Source organism: Mirounga leonina, unplaced genomic scaffold, assembly GCF_011800145.1.
Source record: "Mirounga leonina isolate KUSES-001 unplaced genomic scaffold, KU_Mleo_1.0 Mir_165, whole genome shotgun sequence".
In the NCBI taxonomy this organism is placed as follows: domain Eukaryota; kingdom Metazoa; phylum Chordata; class Mammalia; order Carnivora; family Phocidae; genus Mirounga; species Mirounga leonina.
In genome coordinates this window covers 80,955,839-80,976,581 of record NW_023270415.1, presented here as the reverse complement: position 1 = coordinate 80,976,581, position 20,743 = coordinate 80,955,839, and the positions used below count along the sequence as shown (strand labels likewise).

At 64.0% G+C, this 20,743-nt stretch overlaps 1 protein-coding gene across 1 annotated transcript in view; it reads right to left on the bottom strand.

Annotated features, from left to right (window-relative positions):
* The window catches only part of ADGRB1 (adhesion G protein-coupled receptor B1), a 60,462-nt gene that overhangs the window by 33,706 nt on the left and 6,013 nt on the right, over nucleotides 1-20,743 (bottom strand). Inside the window, exons 4-18 of the mRNA XM_035012275.1 lie at nucleotides 13,135-13,323; nucleotides 11,807-11,917; nucleotides 11,212-11,376; nucleotides 10,935-11,099; nucleotides 10,346-10,510; nucleotides 9,976-10,140; nucleotides 9,665-9,766; nucleotides 8,340-8,446; nucleotides 7,957-8,151; nucleotides 7,210-7,278; nucleotides 6,611-6,719; nucleotides 4,931-5,074; nucleotides 4,360-4,435; nucleotides 4,156-4,258; nucleotides 3,103-3,146 (exon numbers count right to left, since the gene is read on the bottom strand). Of these exons, the coding sequence (XP_034868166.1) occupies nucleotides 3,103-3,146; nucleotides 4,156-4,258; nucleotides 4,360-4,435; nucleotides 4,931-5,074; nucleotides 6,611-6,719; nucleotides 7,210-7,278; nucleotides 7,957-8,151; nucleotides 8,340-8,446; nucleotides 9,665-9,766; nucleotides 9,976-10,140; nucleotides 10,346-10,510; nucleotides 10,935-11,099; nucleotides 11,212-11,376; nucleotides 11,807-11,917; nucleotides 13,135-13,323 (1,909 nt within the window). The remainder of the gene's footprint in view (nucleotides 1-3,102; nucleotides 3,147-4,155; nucleotides 4,259-4,359; nucleotides 4,436-4,930; nucleotides 5,075-6,610; nucleotides 6,720-7,209; nucleotides 7,279-7,956; nucleotides 8,152-8,339; nucleotides 8,447-9,664; nucleotides 9,767-9,975; nucleotides 10,141-10,345; nucleotides 10,511-10,934; nucleotides 11,100-11,211; nucleotides 11,377-11,806; nucleotides 11,918-13,134; nucleotides 13,324-20,743) is intronic.

Genomic DNA, 20,743 nt, shown 5'->3' with positions numbered 1-20,743 from the left:
GTGACCAGGGTCAGGGCTCAGTGTGTGACTAGGATCAGGGCTCAGAGAGTGACCAGGGTCATGGTCCAGAGTGTGACTGGGGTCAAAGCTCAGACAGTGACCAGGGAAAGGGCTCAGTGTGTGAGCAGGGCCAGGACTCAGCATTTGACCAGCCTCAGGGCTCAGAGTGTGACCAGGATCAGGGCCCAGAATATGACCAGGGTTAGGGCTCAGAGAGTGACCAGGGTCATGTTCCAGAGTGTGACTGGGGTCAGAGCTCAGAGTGTGACCAGGGTAAGGGCTCAGTGTGTGACTAGGGTCTCAGGGCTCAGCACGTGACCAGGGTCAGGACCCAGTGTGTAACCAGGGTCAGGGCTGAGTATTTGATAAAGGTCAGGGCTCAATGTGTGACCGGGATCAGGGCTCAGCAGGTGACCTGTGTCAAGGCTCCATCTGTGATCAGGACAGGGCTCAGTTCGGGATCATTGTCATGGATGGAAAATCACTATTTCTCAGCAGATGGTCCCTGGTTCCCTCTCTCCCAAGCCCCCACCCATAATCCTGCACATATGTGACACTCTTTCTCACCCCCTCTGCCCACACAAACACACAGGTCCAGGCCAGCATAGAGTCAGGTCCTGGGTCCCAGGTGGAAGCCGACTTGGGGCCCTGTCCCTGGACCCTACGTCAGGTCATCTAGGAAACCCTGGGCTCCTCTAGGCCCATTCATGGGGTGAGGAGCAGCCCCCTCCGGCCATGGAAGAAGGTGTCCAGCGCAGAACAGGGGTGGGAGTGAGGGGCAGAGCCAGTTCCCTCGGCCACAGCACCCCAGCCTCGGACCCTCCCCAGTCCTGAGCGGTCCGCTGAGTCGCAGGCGTCTCGGGGGCGCCACTTCCTCCGAGGCGGCAGACCCTGTAGCCGGGCTCCCAGGGCCATGCCCAGGACCAAACAGGGAGCTCGTGTGGGAATGTTGCCTGGGGCACGTCTCAAACACGGCACAGCTGCTGGCACCTTCCTTCTGCCCTCGGGGCCCTGGGCCCACAGGTACAGAAACCCTAACGATCCCACGCATCCACCAGAGGTCACCGCGGGTGGGTGGGGCACGCCGGGACAGTGTGCAGGCCCCCCGCCCCTGAGAGAGTTCACGGCCAGAGCTGAGAAGTGGGGACCTGGCCGCAGGATGGGAAGTGGAGGCCCCCGCAGGGCGGGGTCGGCCACATGGTCCTCCTGGGCCACACGAGGGCTCTCGGGACGGTGAGCTAGACACGCTGGGCTGGCCAGAGCTGCCCAGGGAGGGCAAAGGGGATGAATCCCACCTCTCTGGAAAGCAATCTGCTTCCAAGAGCTTAACATTGTCCTGGAGACAATCAGAAATGTGGGCAGAGCTGTCAGGAGAAAGAGGAGGCTCCTCCAGTGGGGGTGAGCCGTGCCCTGGGGCTGCAGGCAGCCCTTGCGCAGCCCCCGGTGGGAGGGGGTTCCAGGCGGCGGGAAGGGCCGGACGGATGGACCAGAAGCCACAGCATACCCCGGCTGCCTGGGGATGCAAACTCAGCAGGGCTGGCTGGGGCACTGCAAGCAGGCGGGCCTGCTTCCCTGCTCTGTACGTCATCACTCCTTTCAGACACCCCATTGTGTACCAAGAGGTTGTGCCGCTTGTAAAACCCAGAGAAAAGCAGGACAACGACCAAAGCCAGAGGGCCACTTGCCAGGCCTGCAGGTCGCCCAGCCCTCCCCCAGCCCAGCCGCCGCCCCAGGCCCAGAGCCGGAAAGGCCAGTGGAATCTGCCGAATGGCCCCGCGTGCCCTCAGAACAGGGCCCTGGCACTGCCTGTCCCTTTTGCCAAAATGTTTGTCTCCAGACACCCACGTGCACAGTGCTATGTCAGGCCTCTGCTCAAACATCATCTCAGAGAGGCTCCCGGGAACCTGCTTTAAAAGGCACTTCGCCCCACCTGCCATCAGATCCATCTGGCTCCATTTCTTGGCACGTGGCATGACCTGACATTTTCAAAGAAATCTATATATTCCTGCTTTACTGCCCCTCCTCACTGGAGATAGGACAAGGTTGAGGACAAAACCTGATAGAGAAGTGCCTCGTCTGTGGTCGGCAATCACTGGAGGATGGATGGATGGATGGGTGGATGAATGGGGGTGGATGGGGGTGGATGGGGTAGATGGATGGGTGGATGGATGGATGGATGGGTGGATGGGTCGATGGGTCGATGGATGGGGGTGGATAGATAGGTAAATGGATGGAAGTGGATGGATGGAGGTGGATGGACGAGTGGATGGATGGGGGTGGGTGGATGGGTGGATGGATGGGGTAGATGGATGGATGGGGATAGATGGATGGGTAGCTGATCCCATCCCAATAGCTTCCATAGTTCCTGACACAACAGCTCCCACAAACTGGCCCCATCCTGCCTGTCCTCCAGCCACCTGCTCTTCCTGGCCACATCTCACATTCCACCTGTACCGTCCAAATTCCATGTTTTTGCTCAAGCTGTGCTTCTGCTTCAGTCCCCTTCTCTGCCAGGCAAACTTGTCCTCCTTGAGTGTCAGCCACCGTGGGAGCCTTCCTGACCTCCCAGGACGCACACTCATCACTGCCCTGCCCAGAGCACAAGGGACTGCTGCACGTGCCCCCAGGCTCGGGGGGCCAGGCTGTGCACACCCGCACGCCCGGCCGGCCTGGGGAAGGGGTGCAGGGAGGCCTAAGGGATACTGATCCAGCGCTGAGAGGGACGGGTGGGGACAATGATGCCCAACCTCCCGACCACACCTTCCCCAGTGGGGAAGGTCTAGCTCCCACCAGGCTCACCTGACCCACCAGGATCCAGCGCCAAGCTCTCTCCCGCCCCATGTCCCCAAATTCTGACCCTCCTCCTCTGGAGGCTGCTCCCACTTTGGGGCCTTTGCGCAACTCTTTCCTGGGAGGGGTGGGAGGCGGGCTGGGTAGGCTCCAAGCTGCCTCAGAGCCAGACGTGGACAGGGAGGGATCACGTGAGACACGGGTAGACGGGAGGACACGGCCCCAAACCTGAGACCACACCCCTCCCCAGGGGCCAGCCTCCCCCGAGCCCACCCTGGAAGCCCCGAGGCCACAAAGTCCACGTGAACTTACACATCCGACTCGTCCCACAGGATACAGGTCTGGTTGGTGGTGCCCTGGGAGAGAGCGGTGAGAGTCAGGGTCACATGCCCACCCTACGGGCCTGCCCCAGGGTCACTGCCAGGGGCCACCCACAGGCCTGCCAGGCGGGCCTTCTGACTCTGCCGTCGCCCCCAGAGATGGAGCTTGAGGAGGAGGAAACTGAGGCCCAGAGCGGGGAAGGCACCGGCCCAGCCCTCAAGCCACTCTCGTCCCCTCCTCAAGTGGGGCTGGGCAGCGAGGCCGAAGCCCATCTTGGGTGTCCAGGCAGCCCGTCCAGCGAAATACAAAATGCCATGCCAGGGAGACCCCTCCCGCGGGGCCCTGCGGGGTGGGCACAGGCGGGGCCTCAGCAGACTCTGTCCTGCAGGCCGACGGAGGGAGAGCTGCAGGGTCCGGGGCACTCGTGAGTAGTGGTGCTGGTGGGAATGTTAGTTCTCCACCAAGGCTACAGCTCCCATCTGATAAGGGAGAGAGCCCAGGCACAGAGAGGCCTAGCAACTCGCCCAAGGCCACACAGCAGGAAAGAATAGGGCCAGTTCCTGCCACGACCCTGGCCTGGGGTTCAAGGCCTGGCACTGCTCTGTCCTGGCTGGGTAATGGATTGGCTCGCACCCTTGGCTTCCTGGCTCTCAGTGGGTCCAAAGGGCATGTGGGCCCTGGCTCCGCTGAGGCCTGATGGAGAGCCCCAAGGAGCAGGGCACGGCGGGGCTATGAGGCCCGGGGCAGACTCCTTTCTCAGAAGGGGTTGGCTCTTCCGCTAGGAGATCAGGCCGACCAGGGCCAGGCACGGCTGCTAGAGCTCGAGCAGTGGCTACAGAAGTGGGTTGAATTTTGCCTCCCACGTCCCCCGCTGTGTGAGCCTGGGCAGATCACCACACTTCTCTGAGCCTGTTTCCCCTCTATCGGTCAGGGATGTGAGCAGCAGGCTAAAGTGAGACCCAAGAAGGCCACAGGATCCATGTGGGATCAGGTGGGAGGAATCGAGCACACATGCACAGCGCTGCGCACACGGGGGGCACTCACGTTGTACACGTGGGCAAACTCAATCTCCAAGGGCGTGAGCAGGGAGCGGGGCGGGGGCTTCACAGTCACGGAGATGACCTTGGAGTTCAGCACAGTCGTGTTCCTGGGGCAGAGCCAGCAGGCCGTGTCAGGGGCCACAGGGGTGACGCTTCCCCGCCCAGCCCCTCCCCTGAATGCCTCCCACCGGCCCGCCGGGCCTCCCACCTCTGCAGGGCCAGGAAGCTGCCCAGGTTTCTGTAGAGCACGGTGCCCACCACGAACACAGACGAGTCATCAGCCTCTGGAAGAGGGTGCGGCGGTCACCTCCTCCCTCCCGCCGCAGCCTGGGCCTCGCTCCGGTGCGGGAAGTGCACGTCCCCGGGAGGAGGCCCAGGCTCCGTGGTCGCGTCCACCCCCATCACACACACAGCACTGTAGTCGGAGAGCTGGGGTGGCGGCCTAGGTCCCCCTAAGTGGCCCCTGAGAGCAAGGGGGCAGGCAGGGCGTGCTTCTCTTCCCGGGAACGAGAGTTAGCTCCTGTGCGCTCCCAGGACGACCCCTTCCCTCCCTGCAGTGACTAGGTCCACCGGGGCCTAGGAGCCTCCAAAAGCAGGAGGACAGGAAGGGCTTCCTGGAGGAGGGGGCGACCTCAGGAACACGGAGAAGAAATGAAGGCTGTCCTGGCCCTTAAAGCAGCAGGACAGATTCCAGAAGGAAGCTCCCTGGGGGGTGGGCCCTCGGACCCCAGGGCCTGAGTCTCCCGGGAGGGCCCCTCCCGCAGCTTGGGGCCCCTCACCTGCCAGCCCCGTGGAGAAGACGCTCTTGGACACCGTGACCCTGTCCTCTGGCACCTTGGCCCAGTCGCCCGTGGCCCGCCAGCCCTTCATGGGGAAGCTGATATCCGTGGCTCCACTGGCCGGGAGCTTATGGATGCTAAGGACTGGGGCAGGGGGACCCGCCCAGAGACCACAGGGACAGAGACAGACGACACACAGAGAGCAGTTGTGCAACCAGGAGCCTTGGCCCTGGGGAGTTCGTGGCTCAGAAGGGACCCCAGCTTCCAAGCCCTCAAAGGACCCCCACCCCCGCCCCAGCAGGAGCTCCCTGCCACAGTGAGGATCCAGGCTTTGACTCAGCCCCCGTGTCCCCACGGGTCAAAGGCAGCTTCTGCAGTCAGGTCTGTGGCCATGAAGGGGTCCCCAGGGAGCAGTGTCCCCTTGGTGGCCCCCCCTTCCTCCCTGGGATGCTGGAGCCCAGCCCCCTCCCTGCCTGCTCTACAAAAGGGAACAGATCCCACCGCCCAGGTCATCCCTGGGGGCAAAGTGGCACACACGGGCTTGGGAGCACAGGACTGGGGTGGGGGGGGTCCCAGTGTCTCCAAGTCTGCCCCCCCAAGCCCGCCAATGTCAGGCAGACACCACGCTCCCTTCTCCCAGCAGCCCGCGGCCTGCCCTGGTTAGGTGTGGAGAAAAGGGGGCGGGGCTTGGGAACCCATAGCCTGCATCTGCGGTGCCCAGCTACCACCTGGCCTTCACCCACCTCTGGGGCCTCCGCCCCAACAAAACCCCACCCCATGCAGCCAGTTCACACCTCCGTCCGTGCCTTTGCTTTCATGGGGCCCCCTGCCCGTACTCCCTCGGCCCCTCCATGCCTGGCTACCTGCTGTACCATCCATGCACTTGTATGGGACGAGGGCACCTTCCCTAGAGGAGGACCTAGGGGCAGAGATGGGGCCTATCTCTCTGAGCGTCCAGTATATGGGCTATGGGGTATGTGGGCTATTGGTGTGTAGACCTATGGGGTGTGTAGGTATATGAAGTGTGTGTGCGGTATGTAGGTACATGTGGGGTGTGTGGGGTGTGGGTGTGGGGTGTGGTATGTGGTGTGTGGAGTGTGTGGTATGGGGTGCACATGATGTGGTCAATGGTGTGTGGGTCTGGGGTGTGAGGTATGTGGGGTGTGTGGGGTGATGACCACCACTGAATCCATTAGCTGCAGGTGTTTGGCAGGACAGGTGGGGTGATCTGGGGCTCTCCGCATCCCCAGGAGGCGAGAACTGGTGGCTGTCCCATCTTAGAGACTGGGTCGGTGCACCTGCGCTGGGTGGAGCTGGAGACCCTCTTACAGGACACTTGGGGGTGGAAGGCATGAAGGACTGGCTGCACGGTCCTGCCTTGGACCCTCCACGCAGTCCCAGTGCAGGCAGGCCACTGGGGGTGCAAGCAGGGGCTGGCTTTGGCCCCGGACTCAGTGCTGCAGGCCCTTGTTTGGGTTGAGACACCCTAGGGTTCCCCTCTGGGGTCCCATCAGGCCGAGGTCCACACGGGGCTGGGGGCTGAGTCTGTGCGAAGGCACAGGGAGGGCCCGCGGAGGGCGTCTGGCCGACGCCTGTTCCCATGGACAAGGAAACCGAGGCGGGAGGGCGGCCCAGCACTGCGGAGAGGGCCGGGGGTCAGCAGAGTGGGCAGGCGCTCACCCAGGTTGTCTGTGACCTGGTATGCGTCCCGAAGGTCCTTCATGCGGAAGCCGATGACGCCTACAAAGTCCTCCACCAGCCGGAAGAGCTCCTTGGCGTTGGGGCCCATCTGGGGACAGGGTGGGGGTGGGGGGCAGGGAGCCTCAGAGCCGGTGGGGACCACAGAGGGAAATGAGGGTGTCATCGAAGCCCCCGACCCAGCCTGGGACACATCCTCCCGTTCCTCTGCTCCTGCACCTGTCGCCCCCTATCCAGGGTCCTGTCACCGAGAAGCTCCGGGTCCAACTTGGGAAGCAGGGTCAGGAATGGTGGCAGGTTCCAGGTCAGTCCAGGAGGAAGGAGGCTGACCATGTCTTAGTGACCCCGACACGTACCGTGTGGCCAAAACCTTTTCCCACACCCACCACTGAGCCCACAAGGTGAGCTACTGTCCTCTGGTGGATGGGGAGATGGAAGCTCAAAGTCACACCAGCTCAGAGGTCCTGCTGGGATTCGAACCCAGGGCCCCACTTGGGCTAGCCTGGGCCCCAGGGAGGAAGCAGACATGCCTGTGCCCACCCTGCCGCTCTGACCAGGGGGCCCCAGACTGCTGTCCGTACCAGCTGAGCCTCCTCCCACTTGTCCCGGTTCTCTTCTGCCAGCAGGTTGCTGATGATCTGCACAAAGTTCTGGAAAAAAAGAGGAAAAAGGGCCAGTGAGCAGAGAAAAAGACACCAGAATTATGGCTCAGTGTGCTCCCAGGGTCAGGGCTCAGTAACGGGGCGAGGGGGTGGGTGTCTCAGGGCTCAGCAGGTGGCCAGGTCAGGGCTCAGTCACTGGGGTCAGGGCTCAGCAGGTGGCCAGGTCAGGGCTCAGTAACAGGGGTCAGGGCTCAGCAGGTGGCCAGGTCAGGGCTCAGTAACAGGGGTCAGGGCTCAGCAGGTGGCCAGGTCAGGGCTCAGTAATCGGGGCGAGGGGGGGGTGTCTCAGGGCTCAGCAGGTAGCCAGGTCAGGGCTCAGTAACTGGGGTCAGGGCTCAGCAGGTGGCCAGGTCAGGGCTCAGTAACAGGGGTTAGGGCTCAGCAGGTGGCCAGGTCAGGGCTCAGTAATCGGGGCGGGGGGGGGGGGGCCCAGGGCCCCGCGGGGGGCCGGGTCGGGGCTCAGTAACTGGGATCAGGGCTCAGCAGGTGGCCAGGTCAGGGCTCAGCAACAGGGGTCAGGGCTCAGCAGGTGGCCAGGTCAGGGCTCAGTAACTAGGATCAGGGCTCAGCAGGTGGCCAGGTCAGGGCTCAGTGTGAGGCTGCAGTCAGGGACTCCCTATTCACTTTCCCAGGTGCCCTCCCTAGGGCTGCCCTCTGGGAGCCCACCTGCGCATCCCCAGGGGTGGGGCTGTAGTACGCCCTCCGGAAGATCTCCGTCATATTCCTCAAGACATCGATGGTGGAAAGAAGGTCCCCACTGTAGCTGGTCCCGTCCTGGGAGATCTCCACCAGCGTCTGGATCACCTCGGAGACTCCCTCCCCAGGCAGCCCACGCTGAGCCTTCGCCAGGTGCTCCCGGGTCTGGAGAGATGGAGGGGGTGGATGCCATGATTCTGCAGGACTCGGCAAGGCAGGGCCTTGGGCCTCCTGCCGCCCCCAGCCAGTGGCCACAGCTGACTTGTGTCCACAGGCCAGCCGTAGGGCTGGGTCTGAGGTTAAAGGACAGAGGAGTGCTGGGCAGGGCGCGACACCCCAGAGCCCACTCTCACCATCATCTGGATGTTCCGGTAGTCGATGGAGACACAACGGATGTAGGTGGGGGGCTCCCAGTAGGCGATGCCCTCCTCGTCCAGCTCACAGCGTCGCAGGATGAGGCCTGGGGAGACAGTGGGTCATCTCTGCCTCCGGCGCAGAAATCCCACCCCCTGCACAAGCCCCTCCAGCCCTCAGAAGCGGGCGGGGGGCGGGGGGGCTCCCACCGAGGGCGGAGCCAGCACGGGGCCTGGCTTCCTTGTTTCTTTCCTTCAGCACGTTTAGCGGCAGCTCCTGCAAAAGGCAGCTGCTGGGCCAGGGACCCAGGACCCCACCTGCATGGAGGTGGAGGCCTCGGCCGAGTGGGGGGCCTCTCCTGAAGCCCCTCTCAACCCAGAGCCCCCGGGAGAGCCAACAGCCCAGGCCCTGCCCAGCTCCACCCACAGCATGGCAGGGGCCTCCGCTGGCCTGGGTGTCGTGCGGACACCGAGGGGGCATTTGGCAGCCGTGGCACACCACAGGGCTGACCCCAGGGAACTGCCACCCGACACCAGCCCCTGGGTGGAAAGGGACACCTGTTCCACAGTGGGGCGCAGGATCACAATAAGGCGGGAATGTGGTCATACTCGCAGACCAAAGGCCAGAGGTCACGCCATCGTGTGACCTGCGTTTTCTTAACTTTGCTTCTCTGCATTTGCAATATGCTCCCAGGAACACGTAAACAAGACGGGGTGGGGCTCAGGAATACACAACCCCACCGTCGGCCCCACCGCTGTCCCCGTCCTGTGTGTCCCACCCCACCCTTCCTAGCGACAGCCCTGTTGGGACAGCCCCAAACACCCTCCTTTTACAGACAGAAAATGGAGGCTCAGAGAGGTCAAGTCAATTCCTGACGTCACACAGCAATAAGGGTCCACAAACTGATGGCATTCCTTCAAATAAGAGGGACAAAGAAGACCAAGCCCTCAGGGCAGCTAAGCCCCTTCCCTTAGGAGCACATTCCGCTTTTCCACACCCCCCCCAAACCCTCCACAGGGCTGCCCCGGGGATTAAGGCTGCTTGCATTCAGAGTCAGCTTCTTACTTACTGGCCCTGCAAGCCCAGGGCAGGTGTATTAATTTCTTTGTGCCTCAGTTTCCCACCTATAACTGGACATCCGTTGCAATGGGCTCTGTGCAGATGCTGGCTCTCGGGGAGCGTTCAGGACACTGGGGCGGGCCGTGTGGGGCCCAGCCGTGCTGCCCTGGCTTCAGTGGGCACGAGCTGACAGCTCTTTGGGGCAGGCCCGGAGGGCGTGTCAGTGCCTCTCTGTGAGGGGGGACTCGGCCCCCCCAGCCCTCACCTGTGGCATTGCGGGGACACCGGACGGCAGCCACCTCTCCTGCCGGAGTCTCTTTCCAGACCACCGTGCCAAAGTTGTCCTCGTCACAGATCTCGTGGGGCTCTGCCGAGGGTCCAGGGGCAGTGGGTGGGGCAGGGTACGGGAAGGGGGACCATGAGCTGGCAGAGGCTCCGGGAGGCCAAGACCCTTCCAGAACATCTACTGTCCCAAGGCAGAGCCATTCCCAGCAAAGCTAAGCCCCAAGCCCACCCGGTTGCTCCGGGTGGCCCTGCCCAGAGCCCAGCCAGGGGGACGGGAAGGCTGACACTTACCAGGACACCGCTGGGCGCCGCACTGCCGAAACTCATCCTGCGGGCCCCGGCAGGCTGCCCCCCCGAAGAACGGGCCGGAGCAGGCGCGTGCCCGTCGCTGTTTGCCGCCCCCGCACGTGACACTGCAGCCGCCCCATGATGCCCAGGCCTGCCACTTGCCATCCACTGCAGGGCACAGCCCGGCACGGGGGCACCCCGATGGGGACAAGGAAGGTGCAGGTCCGGAGCCGTGGGGACGCAGAGACATGGGGGCCCAGGGATGTAGCCATGAGGAGAAAAGAAATTGAGACCTGGGGGGCAGAACCAGAGCCCCCCCCGCCCCGTGCAGGGGTCCCCGCGACCCCCCCCAGGCCCCGGGCGTGGTCCTGACCTGGGCACTGCTGGAGGAAGCAGTCTCGAGTCTCCACCCAGTGGCCCTGGCATTCGGCGCCCCCGTAGGAGGGCCCGTTGCACTCCCGTGTGCGCTGCTGCCGGCCCTGGGAGCAGCTGCTGGAGCACGCGCTCCAGCTTGACCACTCGTTCCAGTTTCCATCCACTGCCCGGCCCGGGGGAGAAAGGGGACAGGAAGCCAGCGTGAGTACCCAGCCTGGGTCACGGGTGTGGATGCCTCCAGGGGCCCCCCACCCCACCATCCGGCCTGGGCCACAGGGGAGAACTGAACACCCCCAGGGGCTCACCACCCAACCCTGTGTCACAAGTGTGAACACCTCCAGGGGCCTGCCACTCCACCATGCATCCTGGGTCACAGGCGTGAACGCCTCTGGGGTCCACCACACCTCCACGGAGCCTGGGACATGGGTGTGAGCACCTGGGGGGGGGTGCCAGCCCAACACCCATGGCACACGAGTGAGAATGCCCTAGGCTCTCCAGCCTCCAAGCACCCCAGCAGGCTGGCCCGGGACCCAGCGGCCCCCCCCCTTTCCTTTCTTCGCCTGCCCAGCTCCCTCCCTCTCACCTACCAGGACACAGGGCGATGTTGCAAAACTTGGTTTGCTTCTCGGGGCCCTCACAGGGGTTGCCGCCAAACTGGGGGGGCCTGCAGGTGCGCGTGCGGTCTCGGAAGCCGCGGCCGCAGGTGCTGGAGCAGAGGCTCCAAGGCGACCACTCGTCCCAGGCGCCGTGCACTGCGGAGGGGACGGGAGGGCGTGGCTGGGCTCCGCAACCCGGGCGGCCCGCCACTGCCCCGCCCACGCCCCGCCCACGCCCCGCCCACGCCCCGCCCCCTCCCGGACCCACCTGGACACACGGCCGAGTTGTTGCACAGTCGCTGCTCGCGCAGAGGCCCGCTGCACTGCGTGCTGTAGGAAGAGGACACGCAGAAGCGCGTGCGGGTCTGCCAGCCCTCGCCGCAGGTGCTGGAGCACACGCTCCACGGGGACCACTCCTCGGCTGCGGGGTCACCTGCGGGCCCAGACCGACATCATCGCAGGCCTGCCGCTGCCTGGGTGCTGAGGCTGCGGTCGGACTCCGCGGAGCCGGGCCACCGCGCTCTTAAGCCCTGGAGGTTCCCACCTGGGCTGACTGATCTTCAGGACTTGCCGTTTCCCCTACCAGGCTGAGAACCTCTGTGGGTGGCCTTGTGCCACCTCTGGGTCCCCAGGTCTAGCCCCAAACAGGCCCCTCGCCTCACACCAGTCCCCTAAATCCAGTCTGCTTGGCACCTAAGAGGTGAGTCTAAAGGTAAGTTATTAAGGTTATTACCTAGAATCAGCAGCAATTAATAACGTAGAATATTTGCCCAAAGACCCTGTTCCCTGAAACCAACCTTCCCCACTTTGTAGTGTTTTAGTCTAATTGAGGGCATGTCAGGCCTGCTCACCCCGTGGCTCACCTGTCTGTGGGGACGGGAACCCGAACTGCTGCAGCTCATCCCCCGGCTCCTCGCGCCGCCGGGCATCTGTGGATCGCAAGGACTGGCTTCGGGAGCTGGTGCGACTGGCCGCTGCAGGACGGGCTCAGGTCAGTGTCCAGGCCACCGCCTGCAGCACCACCCCCGGAATTCAGGAGGGGCGCTCTGGGCCCTGTGTCCCTCTGTCCCCGGCCAGAGTGGGGGCAGGCTTGCCACGCCCGGGTTATGTGGCCCCACTGGACAGTTAGGAAACCTGAAACCAGGACACCCTGGCCTGACACCAGCCCCTGAGTGGTCGCCATGAGACCCCTCCCTGTGGGTCTCCTCTCCCCTGCCCTGCGCCCCTTCCCTCTCTTCCTCCAGAGTCGCAGGCATCGCCGGCAGGACCGGGTCTGAGTGGCTGTTGCCCTTTCCTGCTCAGCGTCCCACCAGCGCTCTGGTCTCCCATGGCCTCCCGACACCCCAGAGCCCTCCCCATTCTTGAGATGAGCTCCTCTCCCCAGGAAAGTTCTTCAGGGAATAAACCACCCGAAGAATGACAGTCTCATTATAACTTGATTTAACATTATGGGAGCGGCTAAAATATGCATAAGGACATTAAAGGCTTATTACAGAAATACATTCTGGAGTCAGGATCAGGCTGGGGCCAGCAGGTCTGGCCCAGGCTCCCCGGGTCCTCCGCGAGCAGTCGGCCCTCCTCGAGCACCCCAAAATTCCTAATCCCCCAGGGGAGAAGAAAGCTCCTCCACTAGTTCCGTCTAACTCCGGGCGGGGCGCGGGTCCAACCCCCTCCTCCCGGGTCCTCACCTCTACGGGTCCTTGCCCCACCTGGACCAGGCCTCGGCCCCGCCCCGCCCCAGGCCCCGCCCCCAAAAGCCCGGGGCCCACTCGGCCTCTTTCGGGCCAAGGCCCCTCCCCCACCTGACCGTGCCCTCGAAGTTTCCTTTCCCCTCTATCCGGTCCCACCCCGTCCCGGGCCCCTCCCTCACCTGGCCCCACCCCGGGCCCCCACTCTCCCTCACCTGGCCTCGCCCCAGGCTCCTCCCTCCCCTCACTTGGCCCCGCCCCGGGTCCCCTTCCTCCCCAACCTGACCTTGCCCTGGAGGTTTCCTTCCCTCTACCCTGTCCCACCCCGCCCTGGGTCCCTCCCTCCCCTCCCCTCCCCTGGCCCCGCCCTTCATCCCCTGGTCCCGCCCCGGACCCCCCTCCCTCCTCTGGCCCCGCCCCGGGCCTCTTCCCTCCCTTGGTCCCGCCATGGGCCCCCTCCCTCCCTCCCTCCCTCCTCGGGCCTCGCGGACCCCAGGCCCAACCCGCCCGCGCGTCGTCCGCGCACTCACGGCCGCAGGCCTTGCGGTTGCACAGGCGGCCCTCCTCCAGCACCCCCTCGCAGCCGCGGCCCTCGGTGCCGGGAGCCGGCAGGCAGGTGCGCGTCCGCGTCTGTAGGCCTCCCCCGCAGTCCCGAGTGCACTCGCCCCACAGGGACCACAGCTTCCAGCCACCTGGGAGGAATGGGGGGTGGGGGGGTCAGGGCCAGGGGCGGGGCAAAGGGCTCGGGTGTCTTTCAGGGAGTGACCTCTGGGAGTCTCCTGGGCGGGGTCGTAGAGCATCCGCGGGTCCGAAGCCTGTGAGTCCCGGGCCGTGAGGCAGCGCAGCCTTGGGGGGTGGGCTGGGAGACGAGTGCGGGCCTGGGCAGCCCGTCCTGGGCCTGTGAAGCAGAGGCCGGCAGGGGCAGGGAGGGGCAGAGGTGCTGGCGAAGGGTCTGCCTTGGGGGATGGCCCTGGGGGCCTGGTGCCTACCCCACTCCCCGGGTGTCCCTCTCCAGCTCTCTGTCTACCCGTACCTGTGCCAAGGTCTCTACTGGCTTTGAACCCAGGCCCCCAGGGTAGGGGCTGGACACAGAGCTGGAGCCCCAGGGGTGTCTGAAGAATGAATGAATGGAAGAAAGGAAGACAGGCCTGCTGCCCCCCTCCCCCCATGGCTGCCTCTTGTAAGGTTCTGGTGATAGGTGCCAGGGCCGAGGGGGCCCTCATTCCCTAGCACAGATTCTCAAGCCCTGCTGGACCCCTCCCCATGGTCCTCAGTCCAGTGTCCTCTGAGCCCCCACCTCCTGGCCATGACCTGGGTGCTCTCTCCCTCACTCCCCCAGACCTAGCAGGGCTGGTGCCTGGCTGCCAAGGGAGCTTGTGGACGAAGGCCTCCAGCCACCCCCTTTCAGCCCCTGTCATGAGTCTCCTCCATCCTGGCCCTGTTGCCCCTAAAATCCCTGAGGGTGTGAGCCCCTGGGTGGCCCACATCCACTAAGCATGCTGAGCAGGCTAAGTACTGGGGGGCTGCTGATGGCTGAGTCGCAGGGAGGCTGCTCATCTTGGGCCAGAGTGTGGAGGCCACACTGATGGGCTGAGGAAGGCTGCTTCTGTCCAAAGGCCATGGACCGGGACCACGGGGTCTGGGGCCCGGACCATGGCGCTACGCTGGACTCTAGCCACCGCTATCCCGTGTGTCCTCAGGGACACCAGGACCCCTGCGCTCCCAGCGAAGCAGGATCGGAATACACTGGGTCAGGGTAAGTGGCTTCACCAGCACCTACTCTGGGCGGGACGCTCTGCCATGGCACTGGCTTCCGAGGTGGCCAGGAACCTGGCTGGCATTGCGGGACCAACAGGGAACCTGCACTCAAGCTGGGCCACTGCCCCACGGGGCCTGCTCACCTGAGGTTGGACACACGTGGCCTGTGAGAAGGGCCCCGGGTGCCTCTTGGAGTTTGGCTTGTATCTGTGGCTTGGGGAAGTAGACCCCACCCCAAGGGAGAGAATAAAGGCTGCTGGAGCCCCCTAGGACAGGGGCAGAGGGCGGGGCTGGAGCTGAAAGACCAGGTTTCCATGCTGGCCCCCCCCCTCCCGCTGCCCACTGGCATGGGATGGTCAAGTCCATCCCGCCCTGGCCTCATGCCTCTTATCTGAGGATGATGGGGAGCTACTTCCCAGAACTGATGGCATGGAGATAAATGGCAAGAAAGGGCTGGGGGGGATGGGTGTGGACAGTCACTGGGGGCAGAGTTGACCCCGGAGAACCCACTTGGTGCCCAGGTGACTCAGGGCGGGTGCTGCTCTGTTCTGTGGGTGGCCACTTGGGAAGGTGCCAGAGCCCCTCCTCATTGCCTGTGGGCCTGTGCTGGGAAGTGCCCAGCAGGGGGAGCCAGGGGCAGACGCACGGGAGGCACAGGCCGGCGGGAGCCCTCTCCCCCTGGGCCCAGAGGGGCAGAGCGCCTCTGCCAAGGGCCCACAGCCATTGAGCCTCTGGTCCTGCGTGTCGGCTGGTGCTGGTGGGTGGGGAAGGCAGGCCAGCGAAGGCATCCAGACCACAGGGAATGTGCGGGAGGGGCTGGCTCAGACCGCAGTGACCGCCCCTCAGTGGCCGGGCGTGGATGCTGCTCTCTGGGGCTCACACACAGGACCACGGGGCTCGCAGATGTGCTGTCGGGCCTGGGAAGGGCCTGCCAGGGCCACACAGTGGGAGCAGGGCTGCATTTTGCATGGTTCCTCGCTCTTGGGTGGGGGGCGCGGAGGGGCCTGGTTTGAGCCCCTTACGGGGTCTGGGTCAGATGCCCTCACTGGTCACTGAGTTCCCACGAGGGACACCTTGTGGCTCCCACTGCTCATATGAGAAGACCAAGGCCCGCTGAAGTAGAGGGGTGCCTGTGCCCCCCAGGTAGGGAGTGGCCAAAGGGCAATCGAGCCAGGCTGCCGGACTCTCCAAGAAAGGATGCTCCTTCCCTGGCCACTGTGGCCAGCTCCCCCAGGGGACCTCCTGCGCAGGGGAACCCTGCCCCTACCCCTGCCCCTGTCCCTGCCCTGGTGGGCCCTACTCTGTGACAGGCACCTCGGCACAGGAGCCTTGAACCCCGGCCTGCCCGGGAGGCCACTTTCACCCCATTTACAGCAGAGGAAATGGAGGACAGCCAGGGGCTAGGGCCAGGCCGCTGCCACGAGGGTCTGCCCAGGGAGGGGGTGCTGGCACTGAGGAAGCCCGAGCCTCCAAGGTGCACGGAGCCAGGGTCTCAAGAGCGGAGTAGGAACTGTACATGTGGAGGGTCCTACGCAAATGCCGCTTCATCTTAAACCACCCGTATCCCGTTCGGACTCCAGAGAGGTGGGCTGGGTGCCCGAGCACGTGTGCAGACTGGGGGCCCGGGGAGAGGGCTGGGGAGCTCCCAGTGGCCACGGGCCAGGACAGGGGGCGGCTCGGGCAGGGTGGGCAGCAGCCTCGTGCCCACGCGGCCAGGCAGGTGCAGAAGGGAGGCCGAGTTACCTCCCGCTGATGAGGAGAGGAGCCAGCATCGAGCCCAGAATCAGCTTCCAAAAGCCCCCCTGTGCCTCCCGACTAAGGCCACCTGCCAGGACCGCCCACGAGCCCCAACCCTTCGCTCCAGGCCTCAGTGGTGTCGCCTGCTGAAGCCGTGCCATCCCGTCATGCAGACCCAAAGGAACGGAGGAGGCTGGAGTCCAGGGAGACAGCCAGGTGACAGGGTCGGGGGGCACGTCCTGCCCGTCCTTCCTGGCTGCCCCAGCCCAGCCCCCACAAGGAAGCCTGAGTGACGTGGAAACTGGCAGTGGGTGGGAGAGAGAGGGTGTCCAAGCCAGGCTAATTGGAGGATGCCACTTGGTTCCCATGGCAACTGCTGCAGAGCTCAGAGTTTCAGGATAGACTCAGGTTAGGCCTCAGCTGCCAAAACACCCACTATTTCAGGGCTGGTTACCTTGGTGACCCAGGTGGGGGGGAGGGGTGAAGAGGAGGGGGTGCATCAGGAGAGGCTGGGGAGGGGGCCCACGGGTCTGGAGGACAGGCTGGCCCCTGGGTCTAGCTCTCAGCCTGGTCACACTCTGAGCCTTGATCCTCATGACAGACTAACTTGGGATCCTGGGCGCAGGATCCCTGCTCCCCATTCACATACTGAGGCCTGATCCCCGTCGCATACTGATCTCCAACCTTGGCCGTGCTCTGGCCACTGATGATCACTCAGGAGATGGAAGCTGCTATTTTTGTTACCGTTTTTATTTTTAATGTGTGTTCCCACACATGGCTGCCACTGGATCAGTGTTTGTTGGGCGAATGCGTCCATGACCGGAGGGGTCCCCCTGCAAACTCTCCTCGGCCCACAGGGCCCAGCGGCCTTCCCGGGGCTGCTGAGCAGTGGGCAAGGCTGGGGGGTGGGCCGCCCCTCCAGGCGCAGAAAGAAGCCGCATTCTTCCCCCGCTCAATGCCCCTCTGTCTCGGCGCCTCATTTCCATCTCATTAATGGATGAATAGAGCCGATTAATGGCCGCCCAGGAGAGAGAGACTGCGAGGGGGCTCCGCGGCCGCCTTCCCACCCCGGCGCCCCACCCTGGAGGCTGTGCTGTCCAGAGTCTGCGCCGGCCGGGGGCGCGCCGAGCCCCCCCACTCCCCGCTGCCTTGGTCCCTTTGGAGGAGGGCTGCGCACTTCCCGTCTCCTCCAGCAGAGGTCTCCCCAGCCCCGCAGGTGGGGGCGGCTCCGCGGGTCCTTGTCACCGATGCAGGCCGGGCTCCCTAGGGACCCACTGCATGGTCCAGCCCCCGGGAAGACCCCTCCCCCCTACCAAGCTAGGGCCTATCCAGGGGGCACCCAGGCTCCTCCTCTCCCACGCTCACATGAATGTGCAAACGGGGACCGCTGGGGACAAGACAGCTCCCTGATGCCCCTCCCCAACCCAACCCCTGTCCACTGATGCCCATACTTAGCTGATCCTGCACCGGGGCCCACAGCTCCCACTATTAGGGCCCACGTGGCCAGCAGCCCACCCAGCCGCAGCAGCTGCCGTCAGATCTCAGGACGGGGCTGAGAGCCATGCCCACTGGCCATGGGCCTCGGCTCAGGTAGGAGGACAAGGACAACTCCTCCAAGCACCTGCGTTAGAGGCTCCATCTCCTTTAGCCTCATGCAGACCCTGGGACCAGGCCTGTCCCATCCGCATTTCACAGAAGGGAAACTGAGGCTTGCCTACCTGGCTGGCTTGGCCTCATCTGCAGGATTATATGCTTGCTTGCTGCCTTTCTTCCTCGGTCAGGCAGGGGTCTATCCCCTGTCCTGGGAAGGGTGTCCTGTTAAAAGTCTGATGGCCGGGTCCCACCCCAGCTCTGCCCTGTGGCGTTTTGACCTGGACACGTTGCTTCCCCACCTTGGCCTTGGCTGTTCAGCTGACACCCCTTCTCACCATCGTCCTGGGACGTAGAAGCCGAACAGGGCCAAAACGTTGCACATCCCTGGCAGCCTGGGTTGGGGGCGCGTGGGGTGAGCTCTGACCTCGGGTGGGAATTCCCCTGTGGCTTCCATGAGCTTGTCGTTTTCATGGGGTCACATCCTATTTCATCCGAAATAGGCATTGTCTACAATGAGCCTGGACCTTGTTTTCTGGATTTTTATAAATGGGTCCTGGTGCAAAAACAGCAGTATCCGTGGCCGAGATGATAAGCCTCAGTCCCTGGCAGGAAGGCCCTAACACCTTCCTACGCCCCATCCCACTCCCCCTGTCACCCCCAAACTCCAGAGACGTGGCTTTTCCACCTGGATCCCCATCTTTCCTCCACAGCCCAAGCCCAGCCTCTTTCTGTACCCCATTGACCCTGGAGAGGGGCTCCAGACCCTTCTTTCTAAGGGTAGTGGGGGGAACTTAGGGTTGGGACACCCCCGAAGCCCTGCAGGGGCCTGTGTGTCATGGCTGAGTGGTGACAGGCCTGGAACCAGGGCTGTGTGTGTGGCCTTGGGCAGGTCTGTCTCCTCTGCCCCGCATCACAGCCTTGTCCCACACCCACAGGCCCCAGGACCCCCACACCTATATGTCCCACCCTGCGCAGGCACGGGATGGTGGGGGTGCATGCACACACACAGGGACACAGACACACACGGGGACGTGGAAGGGACACACACGGACAGGGAAACACACACAGGGACACACATGGGGACATGGAAGGGACACACATGGACAGGGACACATAGACACACATGGGGACACACAGGGACACGGGCACACACACGGGGACACACATAGGAACACGGGGACATGGACACACATGGACACACACAGGGACATGGACACACGGACACGGACACACACGAGGACACAGATGGGGAGTTGGACACACATGGACAGACGGGGACATGGACAGGGACACACTTAGACATGGACACACATGGGGACACACATGAGGACACAGACGGGGACATGGACACACGGGGACACAGGGACACACATGTGCACACACACACACCCTTGCTCCCAGCCCCCAGGATGCTCCTTTTTCATTATCTTATGTGTCGCTTCTGCAATAAAATTCTTTAATTAAAACATGAATATTTAAAACAACCCTTGAGAGAAATGGCCCCATCTCACCAGAGGCGGAAAAACGCAGAGAGACTGTGGGAAAGAGACGGGGAGACGAGGCGTGGGAGCCGGCCCCCAGAGACCCCGGCGCGGGGTGGCAGGCGGGCAGCGGGGAGGACAGGGAACAGTTGCTCTGGCCTGAGGAGTGCTCGCCAGGTGGGGGGGGGGACGCAGCCAGGGGGCGTTGGGACGGGCGGGGGGGGGGGGGGGGGGCGGAAAATGGGCCACGGGCTGGCCAGGCTCCCGGCGCCGCCGTGCATAGCCTTCTTGGGGTGCAGATGGAGGGCCGTGCCTGCCCCGGCCTCCCCTGGCCAGCATGGGGGGTGCGGAGCGCCCGGGGCACCTGGCTCAGCGGACGAGACCTGGGGTCTGGCACCCGCCTGGCTCGGCTGCATGTCTTCCGAGGGGCTGCTGCACCTCCCCGGTCCGTGAGCCGCCCACACGTGCGCACAGGAGTGCCAGCTTCCTGGCAAAGCTTGTTGGAGGAGAAGCCCCCACGCACACCACCCGGGAGCCACGAGCTGGCCCTGCGGCCAGCCCGCCCCTGCCAAGCTGTGTGACCCCGGCTGTTGCCCCAACGTCTCTGTGCCTTATTCCAGTGAAGGAGCACTCATCACGGGCCTGCCCCGTGCCGGGCACCGTTCCGCACGCTGGGGCCTACGTGGTGAACCGGGTGGTGCCTACACCCGAGCGGAGACAGAACATGGGGCAGGGACCCACCCAAATCAGCAAGTTATCAGTGTTCACGGGCGATACATGCTGTGGAAAGAGAGAAAGGGACAGCGGGTGGGCCTGGAGAGGGGGGCTCGGGCTGCCGCCGTTTGACACAGCACGGCCAGGGTTTGCCGAGAAGATGGTGTCTGGGCAAGACCTTGAGACCAGGAGCCCTGCAGGTATCTGGGGACGAGTGTTCCAGGCAGAAGGAACAGCCAGCACGAAGGCCCAGGGGCAGGAGGGTGCTTGGTGGGCCTCTCTCATGGGCTGCTAGAAAGAGGAAACTCGTTCATGTGCGGATGCGTCCAGCACAAAGGAAACCCTCAAGACACGGCTGCTGTTAATACTGCTACGAGAGCTTTTATTCCCAAGATCCCAGAAGCACCAGGCATTCCGGGCCCAGGGACATGTCCTGAGGTGGGAGCTGCCTCTGGGCCCAGTGACCACCAGCTGGCCCACCCTGCCCGGCGCAGCTGAGCCCCCTCCTCCACATGGCGGGCAGTCCCAGCCCACACACTCTCCAAATCGGCTTCCCACGAGGCCGCCAGCCCCGCCACGCAGCCACGGCACTGCCCTCTGTCAAGAGCCCCGGAATTGGCCCTGCACGGAGCCCAGCCGCAGATCGCACACATGCTTGACGCGCGTGTGTACCGTGAGTGCTCACACGCACGCACTCACGCACGAGCACAATGTACACACGGTGTACTGTGCACACCAGCCGTGCACACGTGTGTACATGTGCATGCTTGAACACGCCTACATACTGTGAGTGTTCACACGCACACGCTCACACACGAGCACAATGTAC